Source organism: Hoplias malabaricus, chromosome Y (assembly GCF_029633855.1).
Source record: "Hoplias malabaricus isolate fHopMal1 chromosome Y, fHopMal1.hap1, whole genome shotgun sequence".
In the NCBI taxonomy this organism is placed as follows: Eukaryota; Metazoa; Chordata; class Actinopteri; order Characiformes; family Erythrinidae; genus Hoplias; species Hoplias malabaricus.
Genome location: NC_089820.1, coordinates 81,025,461 through 81,053,061, shown reverse-complemented (window position 1 = coordinate 81,053,061; position 27,601 = coordinate 81,025,461). Strand labels below are relative to the sequence as shown.

Here is a 27,601-nt window from a genome sequence, read left to right as displayed (position 1 = left end):
GCAACACTGACCCAATTTCAGCTTCACTCTGTATATACTGTAGTCCCCCACAACCGCCAATGTACATTTTGTTAAAATTAATTTCCTCTGTTAATGCTGAATGTTTTAACTGGTTTTATTAAATTACTAAACATATAGTGTAATATCTATCTTGATTTTACATACATTAACAGCAGCATCAACTAAAGCACCTACTCTAGCTACTTCCCCAAGTACCCTGATGACATCAAGGATGACTACAAGCACATCAGTGAAAACTAGCACCATTACAGATGCCCTTGGTAATTTGCACTTCTTATTAAAATGAAGTGGAATGCAATTAATGAGGTAGAATTTTTATGAAATATACTGATGAATAATTATAATTTCTACATTTCTTCACAATTTGCTTTGACTGCATATGGACTTATGAAATGTTGTTGTTTTTTTCCTTTTCTGTCTTTAAAATATCAACAGTCAGTTTCTCCTTTACAGTGATAACTGCACTAAGGACAACTCCAGCAGTTGATTTTACTACAGATAAAAGTTCAACATTCAGACCTCCTAACAACCTTGGTGAGTGATAATTTGTGTATATGTGTAATAGATAAAAACATTATGTTCACAAGCTCCAGTCAATTTGAATCCATTTTCACATCAGAAACCAGTTCCAGCTCAACAGAACCCAAGGACACCAGCAGAAGTGCATCAAACCCACAACTGTCTACAACCTCATCACTGAGTACTGGCCACACACCTGTCCACAGTACAGCAACCACAGATCAAACATCACGCCAGAAACCCACGTCAGACAAAGCAACAACTCAGGATAGAGGTACAATCCCACCGTGCTGATTCAAGTCTATTTTATTGCTAATATATATATATATTAGCACTATACAGAATCTTTCAGAAGAATATTTTACAGAGGTGCCCAAGAATACTCAAGGTTTTTCTTCAACTTTAACCACGAGTGAAGAGATTCCAAATTACCTTAGATCTTAGATATTCCTCCAGAGGGCAGCGTTCACAAGCCTATGTTCACCACAAAGTCATCCATCTCTGATATGAATGAAAGGTACTGAATAATGCGGAACTGTGTAACACAGACACCTTATTGGTTAATAATAATGATTTATACAAATATCTGTGCATGTTAATACAGATAGGAAAATAAAGGTGAAAATAAGAGTATATCTTTAAATATTATTTGCATTATAGGCTTCACATAGAGTTTGACTTAGGCCAGAACATCCAGCAGAAAAGTTTGTAAGATCAAACAGTACTTACCTCTTTTTTTTAACACAACGCTCCCCAGTTTAGTCTACAACACACAAACTGATCAAAAATCAATGTCAATAAAAACCTGAATGATGTGTAATAATAATGTGTGCAAATTGTACACCACTGGTCGACTGATGAGTTAACGTGTTCTTTTAAGTGAACAATCTTTTTAAAATAGTATTTTCCTGCTCATTTTACTGCCTGGATAAAATAAAAAGTGGAAGGTAAAATGTGCCATACATTTATCACCACGGTTACGTATTATACCTTTCACTTTTTGCTGTATTTTGAATTACAATATTCAGTAGTAGGATATTAATTAATATTCAGTCAAAAAATTGTGCACATGATATCTTCCGTTAATATCTTAACTACAACAATCTAACGCCATTCTGTTTCATTCACAGACACAAAAACACTGATATTAGACTTAAAGGTATGTACAATGTTCACAGCAAGTAAGGCGGAGACACTGGAAAGTTTACAGAAGGTGAGTGAATTCTGATCAACAGTTTCACACCAACAGAATCAACCAATTGAGTTACATTTGGACAAAATTAGCTATTTTAGTCCAACAAAAATGCAAGAGATTGCTGGAGTCAGGTTAGAATAATTGCTGTCCTAATAAAAGATTTAAGGACACAAATCAAAACTCATATAATGTGTTTAAATAATAACTTGATTCAGTTCACTTCAAAGTTATTAAAATGTTTTTTACAACTGCCATTGTCACAAATTTCTTACAAAATCATAAAAATACAAAAAAAAAGATTCCATAATATACAAGAAATACAAGGTGAGGCAGGTAAGCTGGTAAACAATTCCCATGAATAAAAAATTATATCGATATAAAGTGTATAGGCACAAAAACTAAAGTAATAAATAAAAAATGTCTCCTTCCGATTTCAGATTTTTCAGCAGGTCGAGGAGATGTTAAGGGAGAAACACTGCAGTGACTGCACACTGAAGATCATAAACATCCAAATGAAAACACAGAAACCCTAACTTCTACCACATAATGAAATCTACCCAATCTAATCAGTTCATCACATCTTTATTTACTCCGTGATTTGATATAACACATTTACCAGAGCTGGCATCACATCTCTTGGATTGGCGGCTAAATGCTTTTTTAAATTCTTGTGGTTTAAAAAAATACCTCTTACTGTAAGGCAAAACAATTTGTGGAAAGATTGTAAAATTTTATTTGCTAATTATTTTTAGATTATTGTTGACTATTGATTATTTGTTCATTACATTTTCACAGAAAGCTTAGTGCTCTAATCATGTAGGAAAATGAAAAATTTATTTTGTTTTTGTTTTGGAAAGCAGTGATATCAATGATATGAGAAGAATGACGGTTTACAAGTTATCTCATATGGCAAAATATATACAATACTATGCAGGATCTATATTTGCACGTTATATATATAAGGAGACATGATGAATTTACTTAATACTAACTGATTGCAGACAGGTAATTTTCGATTGTGGGTATACAGCAAGTGAAGTGAAAGATAAATTTTATACTACACTATTGTAATCTATTAATATTCATTTTTGTATATTTTTTTCACATATCTGCCTTGGTATTTTACCACCAATTTTTAAATATAATGTGCATTGGATATTCATTTATATTATTCTCATGATTGCACACATTTTTAACAAGAGGTTCTTCAAGGGTTCTTTAGTAAGGGCAGTTTCCCAATTTAGAACCATGAATTAATTTGCACTGTAAAAAATATTTCATCAGATTTGGTTCTGTATAGCACCAAAAATTAATTTGCTTGTTGTTACAAGCTGGATATTGTAACAATTCAGGAGCCCATTTTTGTCCTGTATAGAATTCAGCATATTCTCCATCGGCATAAAGAAACAGTTTACCATGCAACAAAGTTAGAACCATTGCCTATACTACAATACCCTGAAAAACATTTGTTAAAGAGTCTTCATCGTCTCAATATTGAGAAATAAAATTGACGTTTTAGAAAAAAAATGTGTTTATGTCATCGAAAACAGTGACAGTGATTACAAACATTTTAACTGTATATAAAGGCAGAAAGTCTGGCTGTTTTTTTTTTTGTTTTTGTTTTTGTTTGTTTGTTTTTTGTATTTTTCACCCTTATCTATAACTTTTATTTATGTGATTATTCCTTATCCCATTCCTTTCTAATCTTTACTTCACATTAAAATAACACAATAATTTTCATTCGTATGTTTTGTTTTCTTTTTTACGAAAAAAACCTGCATTGTTTCCTTTCCCGCCTATTTTCCGACAATCCCCACTTTCTAAACTAGGATTGGCTAAGACATCATACTTGCATGTGAACGATCTAAGAATTAACCAATCACAGCGCAGTGATAGCGGCCTACCTGAATACAGCCGGATTGAACTAAACGTCCAACACGGAGGGACTCGATAAGCACGTACGAGTTTGCCCATCAGTGTTCTGGCCTGTAAATACACATATTCGTCTTCCAAAATCTTATTTTAAAGTTCTGGACACTCACCGGATCAGTCTGGTAAATGTAAACGTGAAAAACTCGAGTATGCCTCGTGCCAGTCCGTCAGCAGGCTAATTTTGTAGTTTTAATGTTGCCAGAATGCAACATTAGTATATGGAAATTAGTAGAAAATTGTTGTATGTTTCTCACGACGTAAATAATGTGCATACTATTTTTTTTAAAGTTAGCACCACAGAGTTATGTTGTTGAGGCTGTTTGAGTTAAAAAACTGAAATCTTTATTATGTGAAAATAAACATTCATAGAAGCGTATGAATTAAAAGAGTACAAAACAAATATGTGTTTTACCTAGAACTTTATTATATTCTGTAAATATAAGCTAATTCTGAAATTGATGTCTTCTGCACCTTCCCAAAAAAACAGCTAATTTAGTACTAGGAATACTGTTCAGACAGCATTTTAAGCATGTAGTCTAGTCATGGCTAGGCATAAATTAAATATCCATAAAAAGTGTAATAGTGTTAGAAAAGATGAAGCAACAAAGTGGCATTGTGTGTCTTAAGACAAGACTTTTGTCACATTTGGCGAATACATGCATTAGCTGTTGAACAGTGACAGATCACAAAAAAATTGCAAGAATTAGTTGTATCCTCAGAAGTTTCAGGCAGGAATCTCTGAGTGTAAAATGCAAGCTTGGAAGCCCCAGCTAAATGCCAATGAACTTCAAATTCTCAAATGGCACTGCATTAAAAACTGGCACATGAATGTGATGAATATCAAAACACAGGCAGCTTTCAGAATTAGTTGGTGTCTCCATTCCCCAAAATATTATTCCCACAGCAAGCATGTTGCGGTTTTTTCCCCTCTTTTTTGTGTCTTGCAGTTCTTGCAGTCACATTAGAGTGCACCTATATTTCCAGGAAATTCAGCATCCAAGGTGAGATATCAAATATCATGTTTTCATATTGCTTGTACTGCTCCAGGTAAATTCTCAAGACAGGATTTACAAAGCAGTCCTTGCTGTTTCTCTTAGCAATTTACATGCTGTCTCTTTTTGGATGATAGTCACAATAACAAAATGTATGATGATGATAAACTATTTTCAACTCATATGTGGTTGACTTGTACTTTATGTTGCGTTGAAGTAGGCTGAACACTACTTTTGTCTTAGTGTAAAATATAAGCTGTCTTCCTCTTTGAGCTATTCAGTTTAATCAGTTCATATTTTGAAATGATTCCTGAAAGGGCTAAGCTGTTTAATTTAGGCTCCTGGTTTTAGGAATGAGAAACAGGCTATGGATGTGTCAGGTTTTATATTGGAATTTGTGCTTTAACGAATCAGACAGGAGAATTTTGGTTTTTCATCGTGCTTCATCTGGTTTGTAAGTGACTCCGTGTGGTTCTGTGTTACAGGTGTTTCATTCCAGTCAGAGGGAGATTTGATCCCATCTGTCATTATGCGCCAATCATTCGGAAGCGCAGTGAGCTGCACGCGTGTCTGCTGGACCCATTCCAGGAGCCTGGTTTGACGTACTGGCCCCAGAGGAGCTTCGACCCCAGGTTTCTTCCCCCCCAACTGCTACTATCAAGGAGCAGGCGCAACCATCGCTTGATTTGCTACAACTCCATGAAAGGAGATACTTGCACAACACTCTGGGGAAAGAGGAGGGGGAGTTACATCCATTCAACCCAAGTAAGTTACCTCAGATTACGCCGTCTTATTTGCTTTCTTCTCCTTCTCTGTCTTCAGCCTCTGTTGCGTGAGCTCAGCGGCAGAATATCGTTGAAATGAAAAGCGCATGTTCTCATTAGAGACATCTCTGAGATCCTGCTCCGTGCAATTGACGTTAAATCACAAGGCCGATAAAGTCTAGGGTTTGCTCTCTCTCTTCCCCCACCACAGCCCTGCTTCATTTCTCCAACCTGAGATCACGCGGGGTCAACGACAGGCCAAAATCGGAATAGCCTTTTTTATTTTTTGCTTTACATATTGGTCGTGAGCACGGTTAGTCATAAAGGGAATGACCTCCTGGCCCATGGCCCAGTGTTCTGACTCCCCCCGATTAAATCTACCCGCCTCCACATCAAAGCCACAGAGAGGCCACCGTATTACTTTACTTTGTAATTCCGATTTTTTTCCCCCAAACAAACGAGGCTCCGTTTGTTAATTTGTAAATTTACCTTGCAATTGCATGGAACACAGCAGCCATGTGAAGGTCACCAAGTGCAAAACTGAAAAAGTGCTCTCACATTTGCACAAATAAACTTCGGCCTCAAGCATGTTAAGCATAAGCTGTAGGCCTCAAACTTAAGGAGCGTCACTGAAACGTTGGCAAGGGTTTTAAAATGTTTTGCTTTAATAAATTAATTTACATTTTTGTATATGTTTGACATTAGAGACATTCAGGAGTTCCAAAATGTTGGGACATGTTTAATATCTTGTGATATTACCTTTCCTTTAACATTTAATAATGGTTTACAGAGGGATGACGCCAGATTACATGCTCTGTTACGCATCTTCTGCTGCCCTGTGACATTTATGTAGCATGGTTTCTCTAGATTAGGTTTCTCTCATCAGGTTAAGTTTTATATCGCAGAGCGTGTTCCTCCACCCACCCACCATTTTGCAGTACTTGCCACTGTCCAAACATTTTGGTTTGTGTCAAAATGGATTTGCCAAATAATTTTTGACTAATTTTTTCCCAACATTTTGTGTTTTTATGATAAACATCATGGAAACTTAAAAAATGACAACCCAGTTACATATTTTTACATATATTTACAAAGATATTGCCTATTATAAATTTAAAGCTGTGTAACATGCCTTAAGTTATGTGAACAAGCACAAAAAAAAGCACTGCAAACGTTATGTGACATTGTGGGTCCCTTGAACTGGAGTTGAAACCCCCTGCTGTGAAGCATGACATAACATGCAATGGCATTTTCCATATGGAAACAAACTGTCTTCTGTAGTTTGTCCAAAAAGAACATACACAAGACATGATCTAACAAATTCAGGACTAGGCTTAAATAGCTGCTAGCTGAAAAATCATTAAAAACAAACACAAAAAAGAGAGTAATTATGATAATCTATGTTTAATCTATGTTCTATCTATCTTCTGCTGAGGAGCTTATTTGACCTTATTGGTATTGTAGGATCAGAAGCCAATGTCATAGGAGGCAGGTCTTCATTCAGGCCAATAATGGATAGTAGTCTATATTAACCTTTTGTTGCCCAAAAATTGGTTTGATATTTTTTGCTTAAAACTACTGTGTTGTAATCTGGGATGGAACAAAATGTATGTCGCCCTCGGGTTCCAACAAGTAATGAAAATGACATAATCCAATATAATAAAAATAAGAAATGTGCACTGGTAAACTTAACATATTAAACTTTTGTGTCAGCAGTAGGTGCACCTTAAATAAAGGGAATTCGCACATTATAAAGGTGGAAATATATAGGAAATATAAACAAACACCCAAAGAAACAGTGCTTCTCTGACTAAATAGAACATCTATGATGTTAATGGTTCTTTGAGAAGGGTTCCATTATTATGAATCAAAGAAAGCCTTTTGGTAGTAAATACAACCATTTTTGTTAAACGTGTAGATTTTTCCCGTTTACACAGCAAAAGTAGGACAAAGTTCTAGTTATACTGAGGGCTTATACATTACGTAAGGCTTGAAAAGAATTGTTACTGATTTTCCTGTTCTGTTTTTCCACTGAAACCCAGATTTCTGGCACAAGGTCTCCTGTTGACATGTTTGCATCAGGTTTCATTTCTTACTGCAATAGAAGGTCAAAAACAGAGCAATTTTAACTTGAAAGTAAGAATTGAAATGAACAGTTTCCAGTGCGTAGCGTTCAGCATAATCACGCTTCTGTGGTTCTTTTCGGATTTGGTGTTTCTACGTCTTTCAGATAATGTTCTCATCGTCAAATTCAAACTTATCTGTTGCAGATCCTTCACTGTATTTATGTGCAGTGGCGTCAGACGTGCCCATAAACTCCTCATATGGATCCTTCTTGGGTTTATCGTAATGAGCAAAGCTCCGGAAAAGCGTGAGAGCCAGGAAGGAATAGAAGAACATCACAAATAAGATATAGAAGTAAGCGTTGTCGTATGTTTTCCTGGCCGAGTTGTGCCCACTGAAGGTTGTCTGGGTTGGGGCGATAGTTGTTGTGTTGCCGCTGGTGTTCTGATGGTCGTATTCAAGTTCATCCAAAAGAACATTCCTGCACCTTGTTAGCAGAGCAAGTAAGATAGTCTTATTCATGGTCGTCCCACCTATAGACCAGAATGGAGTTGTTGACATAGGACTCAAGCACTTTTTAGCAGCTTCTTCCTCTTTTCAGTTAGACAAGAGTCATTTGGAGTTGAAGATCCTTTCAAGAATCAGTCTGCATACAGATGCACCCATCATTTGTCAACAGTCACAGAGCTTCTATAACACATAGAGGGAGGGTGAAGAAAAAAAGTCCCTTTCTCGTGTTATCGCATCCAAATCAAACATGTAAGGGGTCCTTACTCCAGTACGCATAGGTCATATTAAAAATCACACTATAGTCCAAGTATCTATGGTGAAGCCAGTAGTAGAGTAGATTTTCAGTCTTTGTCCTGAGCACATAGTCTCTCTGGGAAATAAAAAAAAGTATTTGCAGAGACTGTTTTGGAAAGGAATGCTGTCCCTGCCTGTAGCCCCTCTCCAACACCCAAGATAAAGTAACATTTCTGAGATAGTCATGCGCCAGCCTTTCAAAAAACAAATGGGTCACCCGCACTACTCTGTTGTCTTCAAGGCCCACATTTGAGACCTGTATGCAATGCTAATTGCAGACATAAGATATAAGAAGTGAAGTATGTTAAAGGGGATGTGTCGTATCCCTTTTTTCCACAAGTGAACACAGTTCTGGGGTCTTAATGAAGCGTCTGTGACATGCTTTGGTCAATATACCACAAGGATCAAACAGCGCAGCACTTTTCTTACTCTATTATAACAGCCCTGTTCAGAGCGACCGGTTTCAGCACCTGTTGAGAATGAGAGGTGCCCAGAAGTGAGGCAAAAGGAGCACTTTATCTTGTCCTAATTTTTCTCCATATTTTACCAGTGATCTTATTTCTCTGCAATCATTGTTTTTGTTTTGCTTCGTATTAACCTCGTCTTTGCGCTTTTATTTGGGTAATGTGGGTCCACGGCTGTGATTGGAGAGATTCAGAAGGCGAGGCATGACATCCCTGAAGTGCCTGCTATCTACGTAAGATGAAGCACAAAATCAGAATCACTTTGTGTGTTGGTATAGTTTCAGATCCCCAAAGTAATATGCTAATGCGCCCCAAAAAAAATGTCCCCTTTTAAGTAAAATTTATTTTGACATTGAAATCCTTTGTGGGTTTTTTATTTTATTTTATTTTTAGGTTTAAAGGAGTTCTATAGCAAAATTCCAGTTTTAAACTCTCAAGAGCCATGATTTTTATATGTTTTAAGGTGGAGAGTCAATCCTAATAAGACAGAAATTGTTCACGACCCTGAAAGACTGGATATGTTTATTTCCTATGGAATAGGACTTTGAGCCCCCTCCAGGGTGTATTCCCCGCCTTGTGCCCAATGATTCCAGGTAGGCTCTGGACCCACTGCGACCCTGAATTGGATAAGGGTTACAGATAATGAATGAATGAATAGGACTTGAGTTGCAATTGCAGTTATTATATTGGTGAGGAAATAAAATGCAATTAGACATTTTTAACAAATATTCCAGCCATAACATTAATGGATTAGACAATAAATTAGAGGCTACGTTTCTGGATTAGAAGCTAAAATGTCGAGCTGCTCACTGGCTTGTGGCAGATGCAATTCTACAGTTACATGAACCCAGAAGCCTTTCTGTCTTTGGCTTTTCTCTCCCAGACTTTCAGTCTCCTCTTTAGGTGGCATTTTCTTCTCAAGACTCCGATACAGTCCTTCTCTCAACTACTGGAGCCTGTTTATTCTGTTCTTGTGAACTCTTGAAAGAGATTCTCTGGTCTCCACTCTCATTCTTTTGTACATCCTATCTCTTTCACTCTCCTTTTTCTCTTCTCATGTCCCCCCTTCATTCTCTTTCCACCTCCCCACGCTCCCCTTTCACCTCTCTCCGTCTTTCGGTGATGTGGAAGCCCCCGTAACTCTTGCTCTGTCATCTCTGTTGGAGAGCTCTACAGATTTCAAAGAGTGTGGAGGTCAAAAGTTAAGTTGTCTCCAATGTGTGTTAATCTAGCTGCCACTCACATCGCTGCCAGAAGACAGAGTGAACACTCACTGTTTTCCACTGTTGTTTTTGTAATGTACTTCAGCTCAGAATAACAGAAATATGACCAAATGGGCATATCACTGTATTTCGTTGTCTCAAGATATTCGTAACCATGGGGAGCTGGCGAAAACTAATGATACAAACAAGTGTGGGAGTGCACAGTATTAGCGACACGAAAACACGTTAGAGTGACAGGACCAGCTGCAGGCACCTGATCTAAGAACAAGAAAAAATGTAAAAAAGGGAGGGCACAGACCGAGGGGAGCAACAAATTCTTTCACATATCGGTGTTTGAAGTCTTTAACTACTGTGTGTGTGTGTGTTTGGATTTGTACATTCTCAGGACTTAACATTGTACAGTAAATACAGGGGCTAAATACATTATCTATAAAGTATTTCATTGTGTAAACAACAGACAAAACAGTTTCTTCTTTAGGTTATAGTTAGGTTAGGCTTTAAAAATCTCATTAAATATACACGAGTACAAAACTCAAACACCACTTATTACATTTCTGTTACTCAAGTAAGTAACTCACATACAGACTTCACTAGAAGACTGCACTGATCCTACAGACTCCTTTCTTTATCGTTTGTCCTCTGAATTGTTTGACCAGAGGAGCACGGATCCCACATTTGAACCCTGGTTCTTCCCAAGGTTTCTTGCTCCAGCTTCGACGGAGATTTACCTTGTCGCCTATGACTCACTCACTTTTGTTTTAATATTTGAGTTCTCTAAAGCCACTTTGTGACACCACCAACTTGTAAAACATTAAAACAATGAAATTAATATGACTTGACTTGATTTATCAGTAATTTACACCGAAGCCTTTACATCTGAACCTTCTACGTGTGGCTGCTATGATCAGTATTGTATGTATATGTATTTGTATTTGTGTGTGTGTGGGTGGGTGGGTGGACTATGGACTATGGACTATGGACTATGGACTATGCAGTGGACAGTGCATTGAATCTGAAAACTGCAGCATATTTTTTATTTATTTTTTTTTGTTCAGTTGTATTTTACATATGTTGTTTTTCTCAGTAATGGATTCCTAATAGCTCCACATACTTTCAGACTCAGAATTGAATTGTTTTCTCACAGTGTAAAGGTGGATAAAAACCTAGGAGTTGTGTTTTCATTTATAAAGTCAAATTTATTTTGACTTTCCTCTTCCTTATGAAAATAGATTTTATTGTCGCTAATATTCAGAATTGCTTTTTCTTTTCTTTTTTTTTTAAAAGGATGTTTCTGACTTTTGCATCATGTGTGTGTATGTGTGTGTGTGCTGTAGGGGAGCAGTATATAATGTCACCTCATGAACCACAGAGCACAGTTCTCAGTGGGGAGTGTCTCCCCATCCACTTTGTGTTTAGGAGGCTTTTTACAGGTCTCTGCTTTACTCATTAAGCACATTAAACGCTCCCCTGAGAAGAGGAATTTGTCAAGAAAGAGTGTTTATGAAAAGAGATATATTTATGTATTCTCCTTAACATTTGGAGGCTCGGTGGTTTCAGGCGGTACAAACCTGATAGCTATTGTTCTAGGTCATGCCAGTTCTCGGTTAATTCGCAGTACAATGACAACAAAGAAGAAATTTCATACGCAACCAATCTGGACTTGGGAGCTAATCGATGTTGATGTGAAACAAGATCCAACAAAACTAAAGCAATGTGTTGTTTATTCTGAACAGAAAGCCACAGGTCGGTGAGGGAGGGAGGGGGAGAAAAGGAAAATAAATGCATAAAATAAAATAAAAAATAAATAAATAAATAAATAAAACCAAGCTTGAATGCATTTCAGTTTTTTATTTTTTCTTATAAATAGTAAATAGTGCTGCATTTGACACAGGATATTTTTACACCAACAATTGTATGCAATCGTCAAGGGAAAAAAAAAACAATACAGGTATAAAAAAACATGTAAAAAATAACTGGTTCAGCATGGCATGTAAGACCTAAGTATAGATGGGCATCATGTTCCAGATGAAACATAACATATAACATTCTTATTTTCATGATCAATGAAGAAAAGTAAATGAACATTATTTATTTTGCATGTCTCTCTTGTCGAAAGACACATACGGGGCTAAGGTTTTGACATTTTGGGTTCTTTATCTACATTAGAATAAGTGAATGCATAATTTCCATGTTGGAAAGATGACAGTTTATTGTAAGTTTGAGAAACAACAAGCTCGTGATATGCATTTTTGTTTCAACCACTGCGTATGGTTTTGCGTATTACAGCTCACGTGGAATTCCTCATACTACAGTTTGTTTGATTTAATCCATTGCTCCCAATACTTTGAAGAAGTTATGATTCAAATACTGAATATATTATAAGAGATATGCTTTTTTTAATTCTAAAAGTCGTTTTCGAACACTGAACACTGTTGAGTTGTGTAGTCTGAAAAGTAGCATATGTCAAAAGGGCTTTAGGATGTAAACTGCATTGTGGACCTAACCACACTCAGACTGAAAGACAGAATGTAATTTTTCCAGTTCACAACCCAAATCCAACATCTACTACCACTGTGATGTGTTTTGTAATCGTTGCCTCCTTTACAAGTTGTGTGTTAATTTTTAAGTTCAAGAGATGAGTGTGTATGAGGTATAGATTGTGTATATTGCACTTTCTTTGGGTTTCAGTTTGTATCCTTTCCTTCTGTCTCCCTTTTCTCCAATGTTGAAAGTTTTGTTCTCCTCAGCCTCATAGAGATGGTGTCATGCTATCGGAAATATTGCTGTCCAAAGGAAACCATGTATCTCAACTATTAGATGGAAAATATAGGACAGTGACAATATTATATAATTTTTTTTTTCAGGTATTTGTCTGTGCTTTAGTTTTCTCTCTCACTCACACTTTTCCTCTCATTCTGGCTTTCACTTCTGAAGCAACGCAGAGATGTTTTGAAATGTAGGCTTCTTTCAATATTGCTATAAATCAATTATCGCGACATGGATGACAGTGAGATTGCACCTCAGCAGAGCCCTGTCCCCAAATGCACCAATGAAAGAAATGAAATACTCCTATGGTGACATCACGTGATGCCACACACAAAAAGTGTCTGCTGTCTGGCGGCATCCGTGTGGGAAGTGGTGCTTCTGAAGTGTCATGACTGAAAGGTAAAGGCAGGTGTTCTATGTTTCCCTGTTGTTCATTACAGGTTACATACATAAGTTCATCTCTCATCCTTTTTGTCCTTTTTATTTTCCCCCTTTCCACCTCTGTTCTTCGTGCTGCTTGCGTGGCGTTCTTTGGGAATGATTAAGTGTAGTTTGGAAATGTGATGTGGATTTCAGAGCACGGTAAGCCTTTGGTCCGTTATTGTTCACACTGAACCCAAATCACGATCCAGTCCCTTCAGCCCTGCATAGAACCCAGCATGACTGGGGAGGGGGGACCCAGAGCTGGATCCGAACTGTCCCGGAGCTGAGGGGGTGGTGGGTAGGCGATGCTGGAAGTGGAGATCAGAGGTCAGGGAAAGAGCTGAAGAGCAGGTGGTTTCGCTCACACTGTTCAGAGCTTCCCTCCTTTAACAGCTCTCTTCTGCTGCTGTTTACTGCTCAGCTGATGTTGGGCTTCAGATAATGAAAGGCACCTGAGAAACAGAGAATGCGCATATCAGCTGTCGAGCATTTAAAACATTTATCCTCGCTCTCTCTCTCAAACACACAGTCGCTTTAAGGTTTTTTCCTCCTCCAGTGAATGTCTTATTTTAGAGATATCTATTTGTCTTTGGACAGCAGTGATGTTTTTATTTGATACACATTGTGAGGCGAATAATACGTTTTTGAAAGCTACAAGGGTTTATATTATCAGCATTTAACTCTTGTGCCTACAGCAACTCTTGCTGTTCTTGTAAACTTTAGGTAGGTGGAGGTATGTGCTGACTGAGAGATGTAGAGGGCGCTTTAGGGGGAGTTATCAGGATGGGTACCAGTGTGTATACAGAGAGTTTTGGCCTGAGCGAAGCTACAGTACACTGCGCTGCTCCACCCAGCCAAGCAGGGAGCACAGCCAACAATCAATAATAGCGCAGGATCTGACCTCTGACTCAAACACATGGTTCTAATAGGGAACTGCCACAGGCTATTTTACTCCTGCTAAAGCCCTTCACAAACCCCTTCAATACACACACACTGACACTCCTAGATTCCCCGATAGGAGACACAGTCCAAACTCCCAAAACAACACATACACACCAAGATAGCCCAATACAACACATCTAACATTCCCTTCAGCATACACACACACACACACAGCATCGTGTACAAGGGCTGGCCCATACTAAATTAATGACATCAAGATGGCGATGGATGGGGTTTTCAGCATGTGGTCTCTGCCTTCAACTATTCTACCCCCTCGTTGATTCTGTCAAACATACTTTGTGATGGCTGCGCCTTTCTTTTCTGCTTTCATGTCCTTATGTATGTGTGTAATGAGCGATATCTTCGTTACCCCAGAGGTCATTTCATGGCTAGCTTACAGACTCCTGAGGTTGACAGGTAAGCTCATCACACAGGGTCATGAAAGGTCGTAAATGCAGGCTCCTGACCCCCGTTGGCGTCTACCTGTTGGCCGCTCATATCATAATCCAAATCACTGGCTGTTCGGGTTCAAGTGCAAGTCGAAAATAATTCCCTTGACTCTAAATTACCCTCAGCCGGAGTACTTTCACTAAGGGAAATCCAATCAGGGGTCCACGCTGCTTTTTGCTTAGTGCCTCTGGCTACAGAGTTTCACAGTTGGGCCCTATGTGCATGGCTATTTGCCTTTTTGACATTTCTTTCCCTTTTGACAAACCACTGAACCATTCATAAATACATACTCAGTGTGGTAGAATACGATGCGAAATGTATATGTTTTTGTAATTCTGAATTTTAACAGCCTCTAATTCAGGCCACAAGTTCCAGAAAAGTCAAAATGCAGCTATATATCACGCATCGTGTCTTAGTATGATTTATAAAGGTGAAGTGACTCAGAGCTGACTGGGTCTCTACCAGTATCACAACAATTTGCCGTCTGCTTCTTTATGATTGGCTGTCTTTATTCTAGCCTCCTTTCAATGGAGAAATCCCAATACAAAATGCTGTACAGCCCAGGTCTAGTCTTAATCCCTGTCTAGAAAACCATCCCATTGTGTTCTATTTTCAGCAAGGTACATCATGTGAGCTGGGAGTAGGCTAAACATTGATAGCCGCTGTTGATAGCGACATAAGGTATAGTGAGTGATTGCTATGAAAAACAGTGATAGAGTCTGCTGCATCAAGTGGAGGGGGTTGATTTTAGAATAAAAAGTGGTGCCTGCTCTTTTTATCAATAATAATTTATACATTCTCTGGCTCATGTGTAATCTTTGCTGTCCAGAGATACTTCACTGTATTTTTTTTTTATTATTTTTCTCATCATTGTAATGCAATTCACATTTTGGTGATACTTTATTTTTCTGACAGTAACAGTATTCATACCATTTGAATAGTAGCAGTAAATATTCACCTTACTTTGTCCATACTGGCTGTACTGGTATGGGGCCACATGGTCCACGGTGTATGCTGGGGAGCTGTAGCTGGGCGGGCAGTAGGACTGAGAGTTGGGCAGAGAGGGCATGCTGGCCAGTCCAGACAGAGGCTCCAGTCTCTGTGATGAATGGCAGCTGGCAGCCATTCCTGCACTGGGCTCCAGAGTTCCAGTCAGTGGGGAGAGAGCAAAGTCCCCCTGCGGCTGATGAGGCACTCCTCCAGGGTTCAGTAGACCCATCACCTGCAGACAGAAGAGCATTTAGCTTTTATCAACATCAGCATAAATAAATAGTATTGGTCTAAAATGCATTTTCATTAATCGTACATTGTAAGTATTTCTTCCATTCACATTTGTTCATTTCGAAAATAAACACACCAAATTAACTTAATCAGACTGACCTCTATCACATTGGTAAAACTGGAGAACACATGAATCAGTAAATCACCTCCTAAAGAACCGCAGTTTAATCGAAACTGGCTAAATGTGAGATTCCATTATGAACTGAAACATTTCCTGAAGAATCCTAATCGAATTGAACCACTGCGAGGTCAGAGCTTACACCGCTAACAGCTATTTCTATACGACTCCAGGGACATTACTGAATCATCTTGATATCCACTTAAGTCGTTTAACACAGTGCCGGGGATTTTGAGAGAGTTAGAACACCGACTACGGCCTTGGTTCAGTGTTCGTGGGCAGCGCCGATGAGCCAAACTCAGCCTCCAACACTGCTCTTAGAGAGGTGCTGTCTCTCTCTTGCTCTCTCCCTCTCGCTTTCTCCCTGCTAATCATTAATGAAAAGCAGTCTAGCCACAGCACACACTCACTTGCAGCCCATAAGACTCTGATTATTCTCCATCCTCACATACACATGGTCTTGTTTAAATCATTTCCCATATGAGAGAGACAGAGAGTGGTTAGGTTTGGGAGTTGTGTTTCTCTGTCCTGCTAAGATTTTCCTAAAAATGATCCTTTGTGTGTTTGTTAGTGTGTGTGTGTGTTTGAACTTTTAGAAGACAAAAATAGGAAAAACAGGAAAACAGCTCTGATCTACAACATCTTGACTTTGCTTTATGTTTCATTATTTAATGAAGCACAAATCCATTTTGAGGTTGAGGTGGGGGTTAGATTTAATGTTGGACTTAATAAAATCTTATTACATACAGGTAATCGCATACACACACACACACACACACACACACACACATCTAATTGGGAAAAGTTTGTCTCCAAAAAATTGTACTTTACAATGGGAGGAATGTACATTTTTTAATTTGAATGGATTCAGATTGAATTCTACATCATTTTAAAGATTTCTATTGCTTTGAAATATTGTAAAAAAAAAAAAATAATATTTTTTCAAAGTTTACTTCCAACAGAGGCGATTTTATATAGATATAAATTACAGAACATAAATATGACCCCCTGACACTTTATAAAAACAGGTGTGTGGAAGTGTATATTCTGAGGGAATTGAACACTTGTGGAAAAAGGAAGAAGGAAAAAAGTATGAGACAGTGAACTGCTCTGATAGGGTCAGTATGTCTGAGAAATACAGAGCCTGGTTTGTGTGCGTGAGAGAGGGAGATACAAATGTGTGTGTGTGTGTGTGCGTGCAGTCTACACGTCTTCTTGAATGAGTTCATGTGGTTAACAGTTTTACAACTTCTGTGAAGGATAGTCAAATCCCTTCAGTGATTCATCATAAAGAGCTGGACACGGCCATTCATCAGAGCAGACACACACACATTCACACACATAAGAGAGAGTCCGTGCATATACACACATGAAAAACTACTGGTTATTAGTATGTGTTTATTATAATATTTTTATTAAGTTAAATTTAAACTATTTTTTAAATTCCATGTTCCATTATATCCTTAATTGTTCAACACATTCTATTCTTATCTTATGATTTATATTATCAGTCACACACTTTTGCCAATATTAATTTTTTCAAATAATTTTTAAATATAGGCCCTTCACCTTAAAATGTCAATTTAAAGATATTAAACATCTCTGATACAGATGTGCAATAACAGTAGTGTAGGGGCAACATGTTTGAAGTAGTGTGTTTCCCCACCTTGGAGGCCACACACACGCGCGCACACATTCTGACAGTAGGTAATTTAGCAGCTGCTGGTCAGAGAGGTCCAGAGTGTGTGAGAGGAGCATGCTGATGTGTTATGCTTTACAAATGGAAACCACATGTAGGTTAAAAAGCCTCGTTCACCTCACCACAGGGGGGAGATGTGTCTACATGTGAAGTGAACATTTAAACACACACTCCATAGACCACAGACACAGGCTGCTGACATACAGCCTCCACACTGATTCTGGAAAGATAAAGATAAAGAAAAGCTGTCTACCTTGTACAGCGCTGTCGTAAATAGTTCCTTAGATATCTTTGGGGCTTCCGAGTGGTGCAGCTGTTATGAGCCCTGTCTTATGAGACTGAGAGTTTGATCTCTGGCGATGCATCAGCCATCTGAGGCTGGGGTCATAAGGAGCACAGTGGACCTCACTCTTTCTGGTTGTGTATAATGGCCCTCGCTCTCCACCGTAAGTGCTAGTCAACACAGAGCTGACATAACGTACAGAGCTAAGCTAGTGTTCTCCTCCAAGCACGTTGAAAAGTCTGACGTTGCATTGACAGAAGTTTGAAAAGAAGTGGTGGCTGGTGTCTCGGAGGAAGAATGTAGGTGCCTTCAGCCTTCCTCCTGGCTCACGTTTTGTGATTGAGGAAAAACGGGATTGGGCAAGAACTAAACTGGGAATGCAAATGTGCAAAAATATAAATAATGAAATGACTGAACCAACAAAGAACATGGCAGTAAAAGGTTTCATGTGTCCTAAAACCTTTTTGACAGGGCTCTGTGTGTGTGTGTGTGTGTGTGTGTGTGTGTGTGTGTGTGTGTGGCGCTGTGTCGGTGCATGTAATAGCATGTGTTAAGTGGGACAGTCACACGCTTGGCCCCATTGCCCCATGGGTAGAAATCTCACACGTCTACTGTCTGATCCGGCACATACCAGCGCTGTGTTCACACCAGAGCTGCAAACACCAGCCGCATTCTCACCCCAGAGCCCATAAGCCCCGGAACCACCGAAAACCAGAGACAAACACGGCATGGGAGTGAGAGAGGGATTACACACACACACACTCTTTCTCTGAAAACAGAATATCATACGTATACATTGCTGTTTACTATATAGCAACCATCTGGTAGCTTCATTTAAATAGTTTTACTGTTTTCACTTATAGATTTGTACAGTGTAGAAAACAGACCTGACTACGTAATCAAACATAATTAATGGTGAACAATAAATATGTTTAAATGAAATGTATTCAATAAGAAGAAGCTCTGCGATATGAACTGGACCAACCGCTCCTTAAACGATTCCGTAAATGAAACAATTAAGCAACAAAGTGAGTCATTTGCATAAATTACACAGCGCATTATGAAGGATAAATTCTCTCATTCCAATCAATTAAAAGTCTGGAACATTCCATAATTAGAATCCCAGACGTGGACTTCTGCCATCGTCATGACGACCAGCGACCAGGCAGCAGAAGGCCACTAATTGACCCTGGCCTAAGGTCATTCGCTCACAGTCTGATGGCAATACCATATCCTACAAGGCTCTGAGTGACACCTTAAATGCCTGAACCTTAAAGCTGGGGAATGGAATTTTAAAGGAAAACACTGGTGATTTTAAACCTGCTTTATATCTGTCACATCTTTGACATATTTTCAATTACAATACACAGTAATACATTACCTTGCTATATACTACTCTATATTATTCTTAGTAAGCAGATCCACAGCCATTCTCCCAATACAATGTATACATCCCCTATCAAGGTCCTGTTTTACTGATTTTGTATGTTTATGTTTTATTTATGTGCTTTTCATTTATTTATTCATTTATTTTGTGATATTTTCATTTACTGACCTGTTTATAAATATTATTTGTCCATTTAGAGTGTACTCTAAAGGTACCACTTAGTGTTCACTTAGAAATACAAATTCTGAGGGTGCTCAAAATCCGTGTTTCTCCATAAACAACTTAATTCTCGTGAAATTCTTAATAGTCTAAAGTCCAACAGTTTCATCAATGGCACAAACCCAGACACTGCGACGTTAGATCAAAGAGCAACAACATTCTACAACAAGTCTTTTTAGCTCTTCCATCTGAGATGACAGCCTTTAAGTCTATTTCTAGAGTGCTATGTTTAGATATAACTGTGGCCTTTGACACTCCATCTTGCACATAATAAAGTCCCCCAAGGCTGTTCTATTGTTCTGCATAAACTGAATCACATGCAACAGCCCCTTCACCCCCCACTGCAAGACTTTACTGTCGTCCTTTCTTTCTTTCACTTCATCAAGACCATCTAGGGCTTCCCCAAATGCGCTGGTGGAGAGGCTACCCAGAATGCCATGCGGGTGGCACTTTGGATGTGCTTAGCAGCTCATTTTCCGCTTGTTACCGAGGACGCACACGTCGGTCGCTACGCGAGATAGCAGCCAACGAGTGTGTAATCACGCGTAATTGTCTTTTCACTTCTAATTTTCATCACCATCCCTTCTGCCACTCCTCCACTTCCCCTCAACTCTCATTCCTGCAACCTTCAGCTCTCACTGCTTCTGTTAGTCTGTAAAAGTGACTGCAGTCAAACAGGCTTTAGGTTATCGTCACTTCTCCAAAAATGGAACTTAACTACAGAAGCAAACACTTATTAGCTTTCACTGCTAACGTTAATGTTGCGGTATTTTATTACCAGCCTATAGTATTACAACAAGCTTCAGCTGTCACAAGGGCTGCTTTAATCTATTTCACCATAGAATCTTTTGTGGCAGCTGCCATTTGTTGGATAAATCTTTATAGCTGTTTACATAGGTTTAATTAAGTTAATGAATGATCACCTACAGTAAAGTGTTCTCCAACATGTTTTGCTAGTATTGCCCATGTACATAATTTGAGGCATATGAGTGGAACAGCTAGGGTTTCCTTTAAAACTGGTGCACTGAATGGTTCTTCAGAGAACCAATAAAAGGTGCCATTGTTGTAAAGAACTTGTTTTTGTGCATTTTTTTTAAGGGCATATATTAAAAAACAATTTCTCTACAAGTTTCTCTGAGTTTGTTACGCTCATTTAGCTGGTACCATTCACAATTTTAACTGATGAATACAGATGATACAGTTGTACCATTAGAAGTCTTGCCCAAAGACTATTATTCAAATATTGTGGTGTTCCTAGTCTGTCATTTGTAGAAACACAGTGTTTTCCACTCTTCTGTCCAAGCTGCTACCTCAGTGGAAGCACTGACCTGTGATGAAAGGCCGTTGCCGATGGTCGGGTTGACTGGGTTGGAGTGGCTCGGTGGGGGGACGAAGCTGTCTGAGTAGCCGGTGAAGCCGTGACGCCCGGAGGAGAGGCAGTAGGCCGAGCCTCCGTCCTGAGCCCCCGCTGCTGAAGCGAGCCCGCTCTGGTGCACCGAGGTGGGAGGGAGAGGCTGGGGCCTGTGCACAGTATTGGGCTGCTCAGACACTGCTGATGGAGAATGGAGAAAAGAGAGGGGGATGGGGCAGAGGCAGGGGCAGAGGAAGCAGAGAAAACATATGCTTTACTTATGTGATCATTCTTGCATCAAGGTCATAGATCACGGTCAAGAACAATAGCAAAACTGGCACAAACAGAAATGGGAGGAAATAGGAGAAGGGTGAATGGTGGGTGGGAGATCAGTCAGTTGCTTTTCTGTGCTACACTGACACTATATACACGTATACGCCTCGTTATTTTCTGATGTAAAAGTGCTGTGTTAAAGCAGTGAGTTTCACTGCGATGGGGTCCTACCTTGTGAGATGGAGGAAGTGGAGTATGGACTCTCTGGAAGCTGATAAGGCTGCAGGCTTGACATTGCTGATGGTGGGAATCCTCCAGGGATCAGGTGATTGAACGCCATCAGCTGATTGGCTCCTGCCTGCTTCCTCCAACGAGCTCGTCTATTGCTAAACCACACCTGGAAACAAATAATCCAGCTCAAAATAAAGGCAAGAGTGTGGTCATCTTATGCTGGGGCTCTTGTAATTGTGCATATTATTAAATAAAATAATCAACATATTAGTGATAAAGTAAGTAAATCCTGGAAGTGAATAAATATTAGGGAATAAATCTATGCAAACATTTATTGAATGGATTCAATGAAAACAATCCACAATTACAACTCTCTCTGGGTGGGTTCTGATTGTGTGTAGGAGCAGGGGTAGACACATGAGCGCGTGTTAATGATTTTTTTTTTTTTTGGGAGGGAGGGGGGCACAGAATGTGTTTTCTTCTGAATGTGATTGCTTTAAAAAAATCAATTTTAAAATATGACATCATTTAAGTCATGAGTTGAAGCCACTGAGAATTGGTCTAAAAGTGTTAGAATAAAGGCTTTCAATGAGCTGCCCTATTTCTGGCCTCTTTTGGGGTTTGGTGTTCTGAAAACCGGAGGAGTAAAAACACAAGGTCAGGGAAGACACAAAGAGGCCTGTGTGTGTGCATGCGTGTGTGTATGTGTGTGTGTGACAGTGCTTGAGGGCAGTCAGAAGTCTAAGAATTGCTCAAATGAAAAGAGTTAAAAAAAAAAAAAAAAACTAAAAATGTGCTGAAAAACAAGTTTGAGACTTAAGTATGTGTGCATTTGAGCGTCTGTCTGTGTGAGTGTGTGTACCACCTCGACTGTGTTTGTCTGCACGTCTGTCAGTCCTTCTGTTTTGTGTGTGTGCGTGTGTTTAGAGCTACAGAAGCTAACCTCACCAAAAGCTAAAGTGCTTTGTAGAAAAAGCATTCCATTTTTTTTTCTAAGCATTCCAAGCATTCCAATTTTTTCAACATTGAACCGGCAAAGCCATTTTGGTTTGATTACTGAGGTTAAGGTTACAGTTAGGATCAGGGTTAACCCTAACAATTCACATTACATGTATAAACATGGGACATTTCACTTATATCACACATATGGGACATATTACATAGGTACTTTAAGGCAGTGCTGTTCAAAACTCATAAGTTTAAAGCATTTATTTAAAAGGAAAATTCTACAGGATCTTCTACAAAAAAAAGTAATGTGTATAATATAAAGGTTGCATTTTTTTGTTTATATATTTGGGGCCATTTTCAGCAGGGTTTGAGTATTTTTTTTAAAAAATCAATCTGCTTTTTATGGATTCATCGGTCCAGTTTAATATCAAATGGTTTGGGGAACTAAAGCAACTTTCTTCTTCTTTTTTTGTCTAGTCCCTTTTTCTCAGTAACACTTTGCTTAACAAGTACCCATCCTTTCATACTCAGCACTGGGGTTCAGCAGAAACACCTGTGGATATGCTCATATCTGAGGGAAGCACATGACTTTCCCCTGTATAAAATATATATGCATCAGGGGCTTATTATGATTAGGTGTGTGTTACCTGTACTCTAGCCTCTGTGAGTTTGGCTCGCTGGGCGAGTTCTTCACGTGTGTAGATGTCTGGGTAGTGGGTGCGCTCAAACGCTCTCTCCAGCTCCTCCAGCTGTTCAGCCGTGAAGGTGGTACGACTGCGTCGCTGCTTCCTCTTCAGTGGGAGACCCGGCTCCGAGTCCACATCAGAACCCTCATCAGAGTGACTCGCTGAAAACACAAACACACACATTTTAGAAACGGAACACCGGAAATCCTCATTCACAGCTGCTTTTAGAAGGAACGGAGGAAATTAACTGCTCAGTTTAGTGTATGTTACAGATCAGTTATATATACACAGCGAAGGCAGGAAGCCACTATGCTAATCAGGGTGAAGGAACTACAGCACCCACAAGGCACTGTTCATCCAGTAAAGTGTTTCTGCAGAAACATATGGACAAAATTGTGCATAATCATAGTTATGTAATGCTTTCACATGCTGAAAACAGTCAAATCACGATCAATCTAGCAAATATATACTATTTCTCATTGTGCGATTATTTAACGTTTCTAAACTCTTGTTTATTTTATGTAATATTATCTAGTGAAGCTGCCCCATTTGAAGCAATTTCAAGCATTAATGTGGAACATTGCTTGAAGGAATTAAAATGCCAGTGGAATTAGAAACTTTCTAGCTATGATCACGTTAAAATAAGTGAAATTGCTTGGAAATATGCTCAACAGCGATATAATGTTCTTGGAAAGGACTAACCTGGGTAGATCTTTCAAAGGGGATATTAATATTGCTCTTTTCTTAGAGACTGATAGATCTTTATATCTGATTACATATAAGAATGTGTATGAGCGCACACACACACACACACACACACATATCTATGCATGTACGCACACATGCGACCGTACCATGGTACCATGGGGAGTTTGTTGGGGGGTGGGGGAGTTAAGGTGCTGTGTTGTTTTACGGGTCATTCATCAGTGAGCCCAGCATCTCTGAGCAGGAGAAGGAGGTGGTGGTGTGGGGTGCTCTATCAAATAATGATTAGGCCTCTCAAACTAGCGTGACAGCCAGCTATTGTCCAATAATACGCCTCGAAATCCCCAGTCCCCAACACGCAAAACACGGCATCTGTTTCGTCTGACACCATCCAGCTCTTTTCTCTGTCTCCTTTCTCTCGCTTGCCCTCTCTCTCCCTGCGTCTTCGCCGGGCCGTCCAGAAGGGTGAGAACAGCTGACCCACACAGGCCCTATGAAGTCGAACACTCCACCACTTGCGGTATTCAAACCTTTGGGCCAAACCTCTGGTCAAATTGCATGTATTGGCAGTTTTGTTAGAGAAACAATGTTGATATCTGAAGAGAAAATATTGTGAGGAGGAATAAAGTATTGAAAAAATGCGGAATACATTTTTATACAAGCTTCCTTTTATGTTGAATTATTCCTATAGGTTTAATTCAGTAAATACCATGTAGTTCTGCATTAATAAGTGCAGAAAGCCCTGCTATGTACAGGATGTCTACTTTATTTGACCAGGGGCAAATACACACCTGTCCACTATCATGAATTTTTAAGTGAATCTTTGCCAATAACCACCAACATCAGCAGAAGCCTTGGGTTAGAGGTTGCACAATGTTGTCTGCAATACAAATGGGCTTAGTTTGACACAGCAGTAGTGCTAAATGATTGCATTCCTACAGTTCTGCAGGTGAGGGGTGAGAGAGAGAGAAAATGAGAGGAGGGAAACAAATCATGATTTTGATCCTTAATTAAGGAGGAGTCACTGCTGTGCCCCTGTAGCTGCACAGGAAATGTTGCTTTCAGCTTGCATGGGTTTCTCTAGGCATCTCAAAAGGATTATAGTTGGGAGGAGTAAGGGAAGAGAGAGCGAGAGCTTTAGAGCCCTCAGTTTTGATATTGTAAAAGTTAAAGCATGTAAGGCCTATAGCACAGTAGCTACAGTAAGAAAGGCACTACAGCTAAAGAAGCCCTTCCTCTCACGCCACCTAGTCCTAAATTGTAGTGCTATTTTGAGATGTCATAACATGTAATAAACACTGGCCAAGAGCCCAAGCCTGTTTTTCTAGAATTCCTAGAATGCTGAAAATACTAGGAAGATTCACCCAGGATTTCACATATCTCCCAACAGGACGAAGCATTTTAGTGCAAATATAGCCAAGACGTTATGTAACCCTTGCAAAAACAAACACACAAAACCAGATGTAAAAAACAGGTTTAACCATTTAAAGGGGACGTCTACGATCGTGGGGAATGTCCGGACGTCTGAGTCTTTTAAGGTGGAACAGTATGTTTGAAAAGAAAAACAACTGTTGTTTGACTGTGACTGAAGGTGAACTTGTCTAAGTTTTCATTCACTGTTTGAATCACCACAGAAACTCGTTTGTAACTCGAGTTGCAGCTCACAGTTTACCTTTAGTGATCTGAAACAGAAAAAAAGGCAATATTACCCACCTATGGAGCAGGGATTAAGCAACACCTCATCTCAGTTCATGCTTTTAAATGTTTAGAGTTCTCTCTGTGGTCTAAAAAGCCTTTTTTGTCCCATGAGCAGAGAGAGAGAGACAGTGAAAGCCTGGCATACCGGACTGAGACAGTTTGTTTTTTTAGTAATTTACAGACACTGAGGTAAGCTTGTTTTCCAGCATGTAAACAGACCTGATTACAATCGTGAACATTGCTTTTAAGGTAGTACCGGCATTTGCCATCATCTGCTGCATCTAAATCTTTTGATCCATTACAAAAGAGACTATTTTATACAGCGTGTCCTTGTTTAAAAAGTCTTAATAGAAGTCAACAGGAAGTTGCTTGACTGGTTTCCAGGATTTTTGTTTGTTTGTTGCTAAGTGCTGGGAAATGTATCAGAATTATTGTCTATTAGAATGATCCATTATTCACCCTGGAAAATGAATTCTTCTTAAAGGCAGTGATGGCATTTAAATCCACACACAATTTTATTATTATTTTTATCATTATTTTTAATTACAGTGCATCAATTGTAATTGGCCTTCTCTGAAATGTTGTATATGGAGGTTTTAAAAAATGGAGCACTACAGCTCCAGAAAATTACTGTTATGAGTCAAAGAGGGCCAAGTAAATCGAAGAAGTTACCACATAATTACATTTACAATTAAAAACTGAATATTATGCCTGCCTTATTTGGGCTTAAGGAGTTTAGATTAGAGAAGTGAAAGAAAGTAAGAGAGGGAGGGAGGGTGAGAGTGCATGTTAACTACAGAGCTGGATGCACAGTACTTGTGTTCCTCTCCTCCCTTTCTCTTCTCGCTCTTTCTTCTCCAAGGTTTTATTATCAGTGTCTATGGCGAGAACCCTCCATCACGGACTCTGAGTTAATGGCAAATGACACTGTTACTTTTGTCATCGTCGCTTCTCTCCTTCCATCTCTCTCTCGCTCGCTCTCTCTCTCTCTTTCTCTCCCTCTGTCCCTCTCCTTCTTCGGGAGTTATTTTGGAAGCCTTTTGTTGGCCTATGGTGGAGAGGCCTGTGGCTGAAGGCTTTGGATTCTGATTTCCACGCTCCATCTGTAGGATCCATCAGAGCCGGGCAGCCCGGCATTCAGGCCCCTGTCACCTGCCCGGCGGGAGGGGGTGGGGGAGGGGGGGCACAATGGGGGCAGGACATGGGGCCAATGGGGGCTCCACGGGGGAACAGCGGGGGGCTGCCCCCGATCCTTCCTTCACTGCCGCCAGGGGGTTGAGGTGGGGTGGGATTGGGTGGTGGTGTTGGTGCGGGGGGTGGGGGGGGGTGGAGGTAGAAGTTTCAGGAACGATTGAGAGACCAAAAGAGAATGAGAGTAAGAGAAAAAACGTTTCTCTTCCTTAACTTTTTAAAAAATAATCGACTTCAGATTTAATGACCGACGTTTCCATCTTAAGAGTCCATAGTACCTAGTGCTAAACCTTAAGTGTGCCCTCTGTAAAAACAATCCGAACAATGTTTAAATGAACGTATGGAGCCTCGTAAGTGCCAGTTATTATAGGATAAAACCTACGCTACTAATAAAGCAGTTAATAAGCACATTTTTTCCAACCACAGTGTATCCAAGTTGTATCACTCAGGCCAAAAAAGAGAGGCCTGAATGAGCCTAAAGGCATTTGAGGAATGAGTCGGCATTCATTGGATTGGTCATTCATCCTGCTGTTACCTATAGTGCCAGGCCTCATCCATTATGTCACTTTACTTCATTGACAGAGCCCTACAACGCTACTCCACCCAAAATGTAACTCCTGTTTCTGCCATGTATTGACCAATACCAGTTTAGCTTTAGGATCCGAAGCTCTCCCTTTAGCATCTGTTCCTTTACAGGCTTGTTTCATCCTGCTGTGTCTCAGCTCCAAAATCATACTAGCCAGAGGCCTAAAGCAGCACCCAAATTAGAACCGACTGTGTCCCCAAATGTGTAAGTTAAAATGATCAGGGCTGGCAAGACAGTTTGGATAGTCAGTAAGAAACCTCTGATTCGATAATCACACTGTTCCACTGCGACGTACTTTCGTCACACCACCGATACAGACACCAGTAGAAATTCGGTCCACAAGTATGACCCAGTTTACCTCACTCTGTTTTTTTTGTAGGATGACT

The 27,601-nt window shown here is 39.5% G+C and overlaps 2 protein-coding genes and 1 long non-coding RNA gene across 10 annotated transcripts in view; 2 read left to right on the top strand and 1 right to left on the bottom strand.

Annotated features, from left to right (window-relative positions):
• Window positions 1–224: 224 nt before the first annotated feature.
• Window positions 225–2,308, top strand: LOC136677978 (salivary glue protein Sgs-3-like). The gene is made up of 5 exons (XM_066655710.1): window positions 225–281; window positions 475–555; window positions 641–814; window positions 1,671–1,753; window positions 2,173–2,308. Exons 1-5 carry the CDS (start codon window positions 233–235, stop codon window positions 2,266–2,268), a joined length of 483 nt encoding a protein of 160 aa, XP_066511807.1. The 5' UTR covers window positions 225–232; the 3' UTR covers window positions 2,269–2,308.
• Window positions 2,309–3,593: 1,285 nt separating this feature from the next.
• The window catches only part of LOC136677808 (uncharacterized), a 38,136-nt gene continuing 14,128 nt past the window's right edge, over window positions 3,594–27,601 (top strand). For both annotated transcript variants that reach the window (XR_010796436.1, XR_010796435.1), the window contains exons 1-3: window positions 3,594–3,693; window positions 4,624–4,668; window positions 5,145–5,424. This is a non-coding gene — a long non-coding RNA (uncharacterized lncRNA). The remainder of the gene's footprint in view (window positions 3,694–4,623; window positions 4,669–5,144; window positions 5,425–27,601) is intronic.
• Window positions 11,939–27,601, bottom strand: part of LOC136677807 (paired box protein Pax-3-like) — a 34,089-nt gene continuing 18,426 nt past the window's right edge. For 2 of the 7 annotated variants that reach the window (XM_066655461.1, XM_066655462.1), the window contains exons 6-10: window positions 22,997–23,192; window positions 21,402–21,567; window positions 20,875–21,098; window positions 15,523–15,781; window positions 13,585–13,619 (exon numbers count right to left, since the gene is read on the bottom strand). In XM_066655461.1, the coding sequence (XP_066511558.1) occupies window positions 13,585–13,619; window positions 15,523–15,781; window positions 20,875–21,098; window positions 21,402–21,567; window positions 22,997–23,192 (880 nt within the window). Of the gene's footprint in view, window positions 13,620–15,517; window positions 15,782–20,874; window positions 21,099–21,401; window positions 21,568–22,996; window positions 23,197–27,601 lie in introns of all 7 variants that reach the window. The other 5 variants (XM_066655457.1, XM_066655460.1, XM_066655458.1 and 2 more) reach the window with 4 other exon arrangements.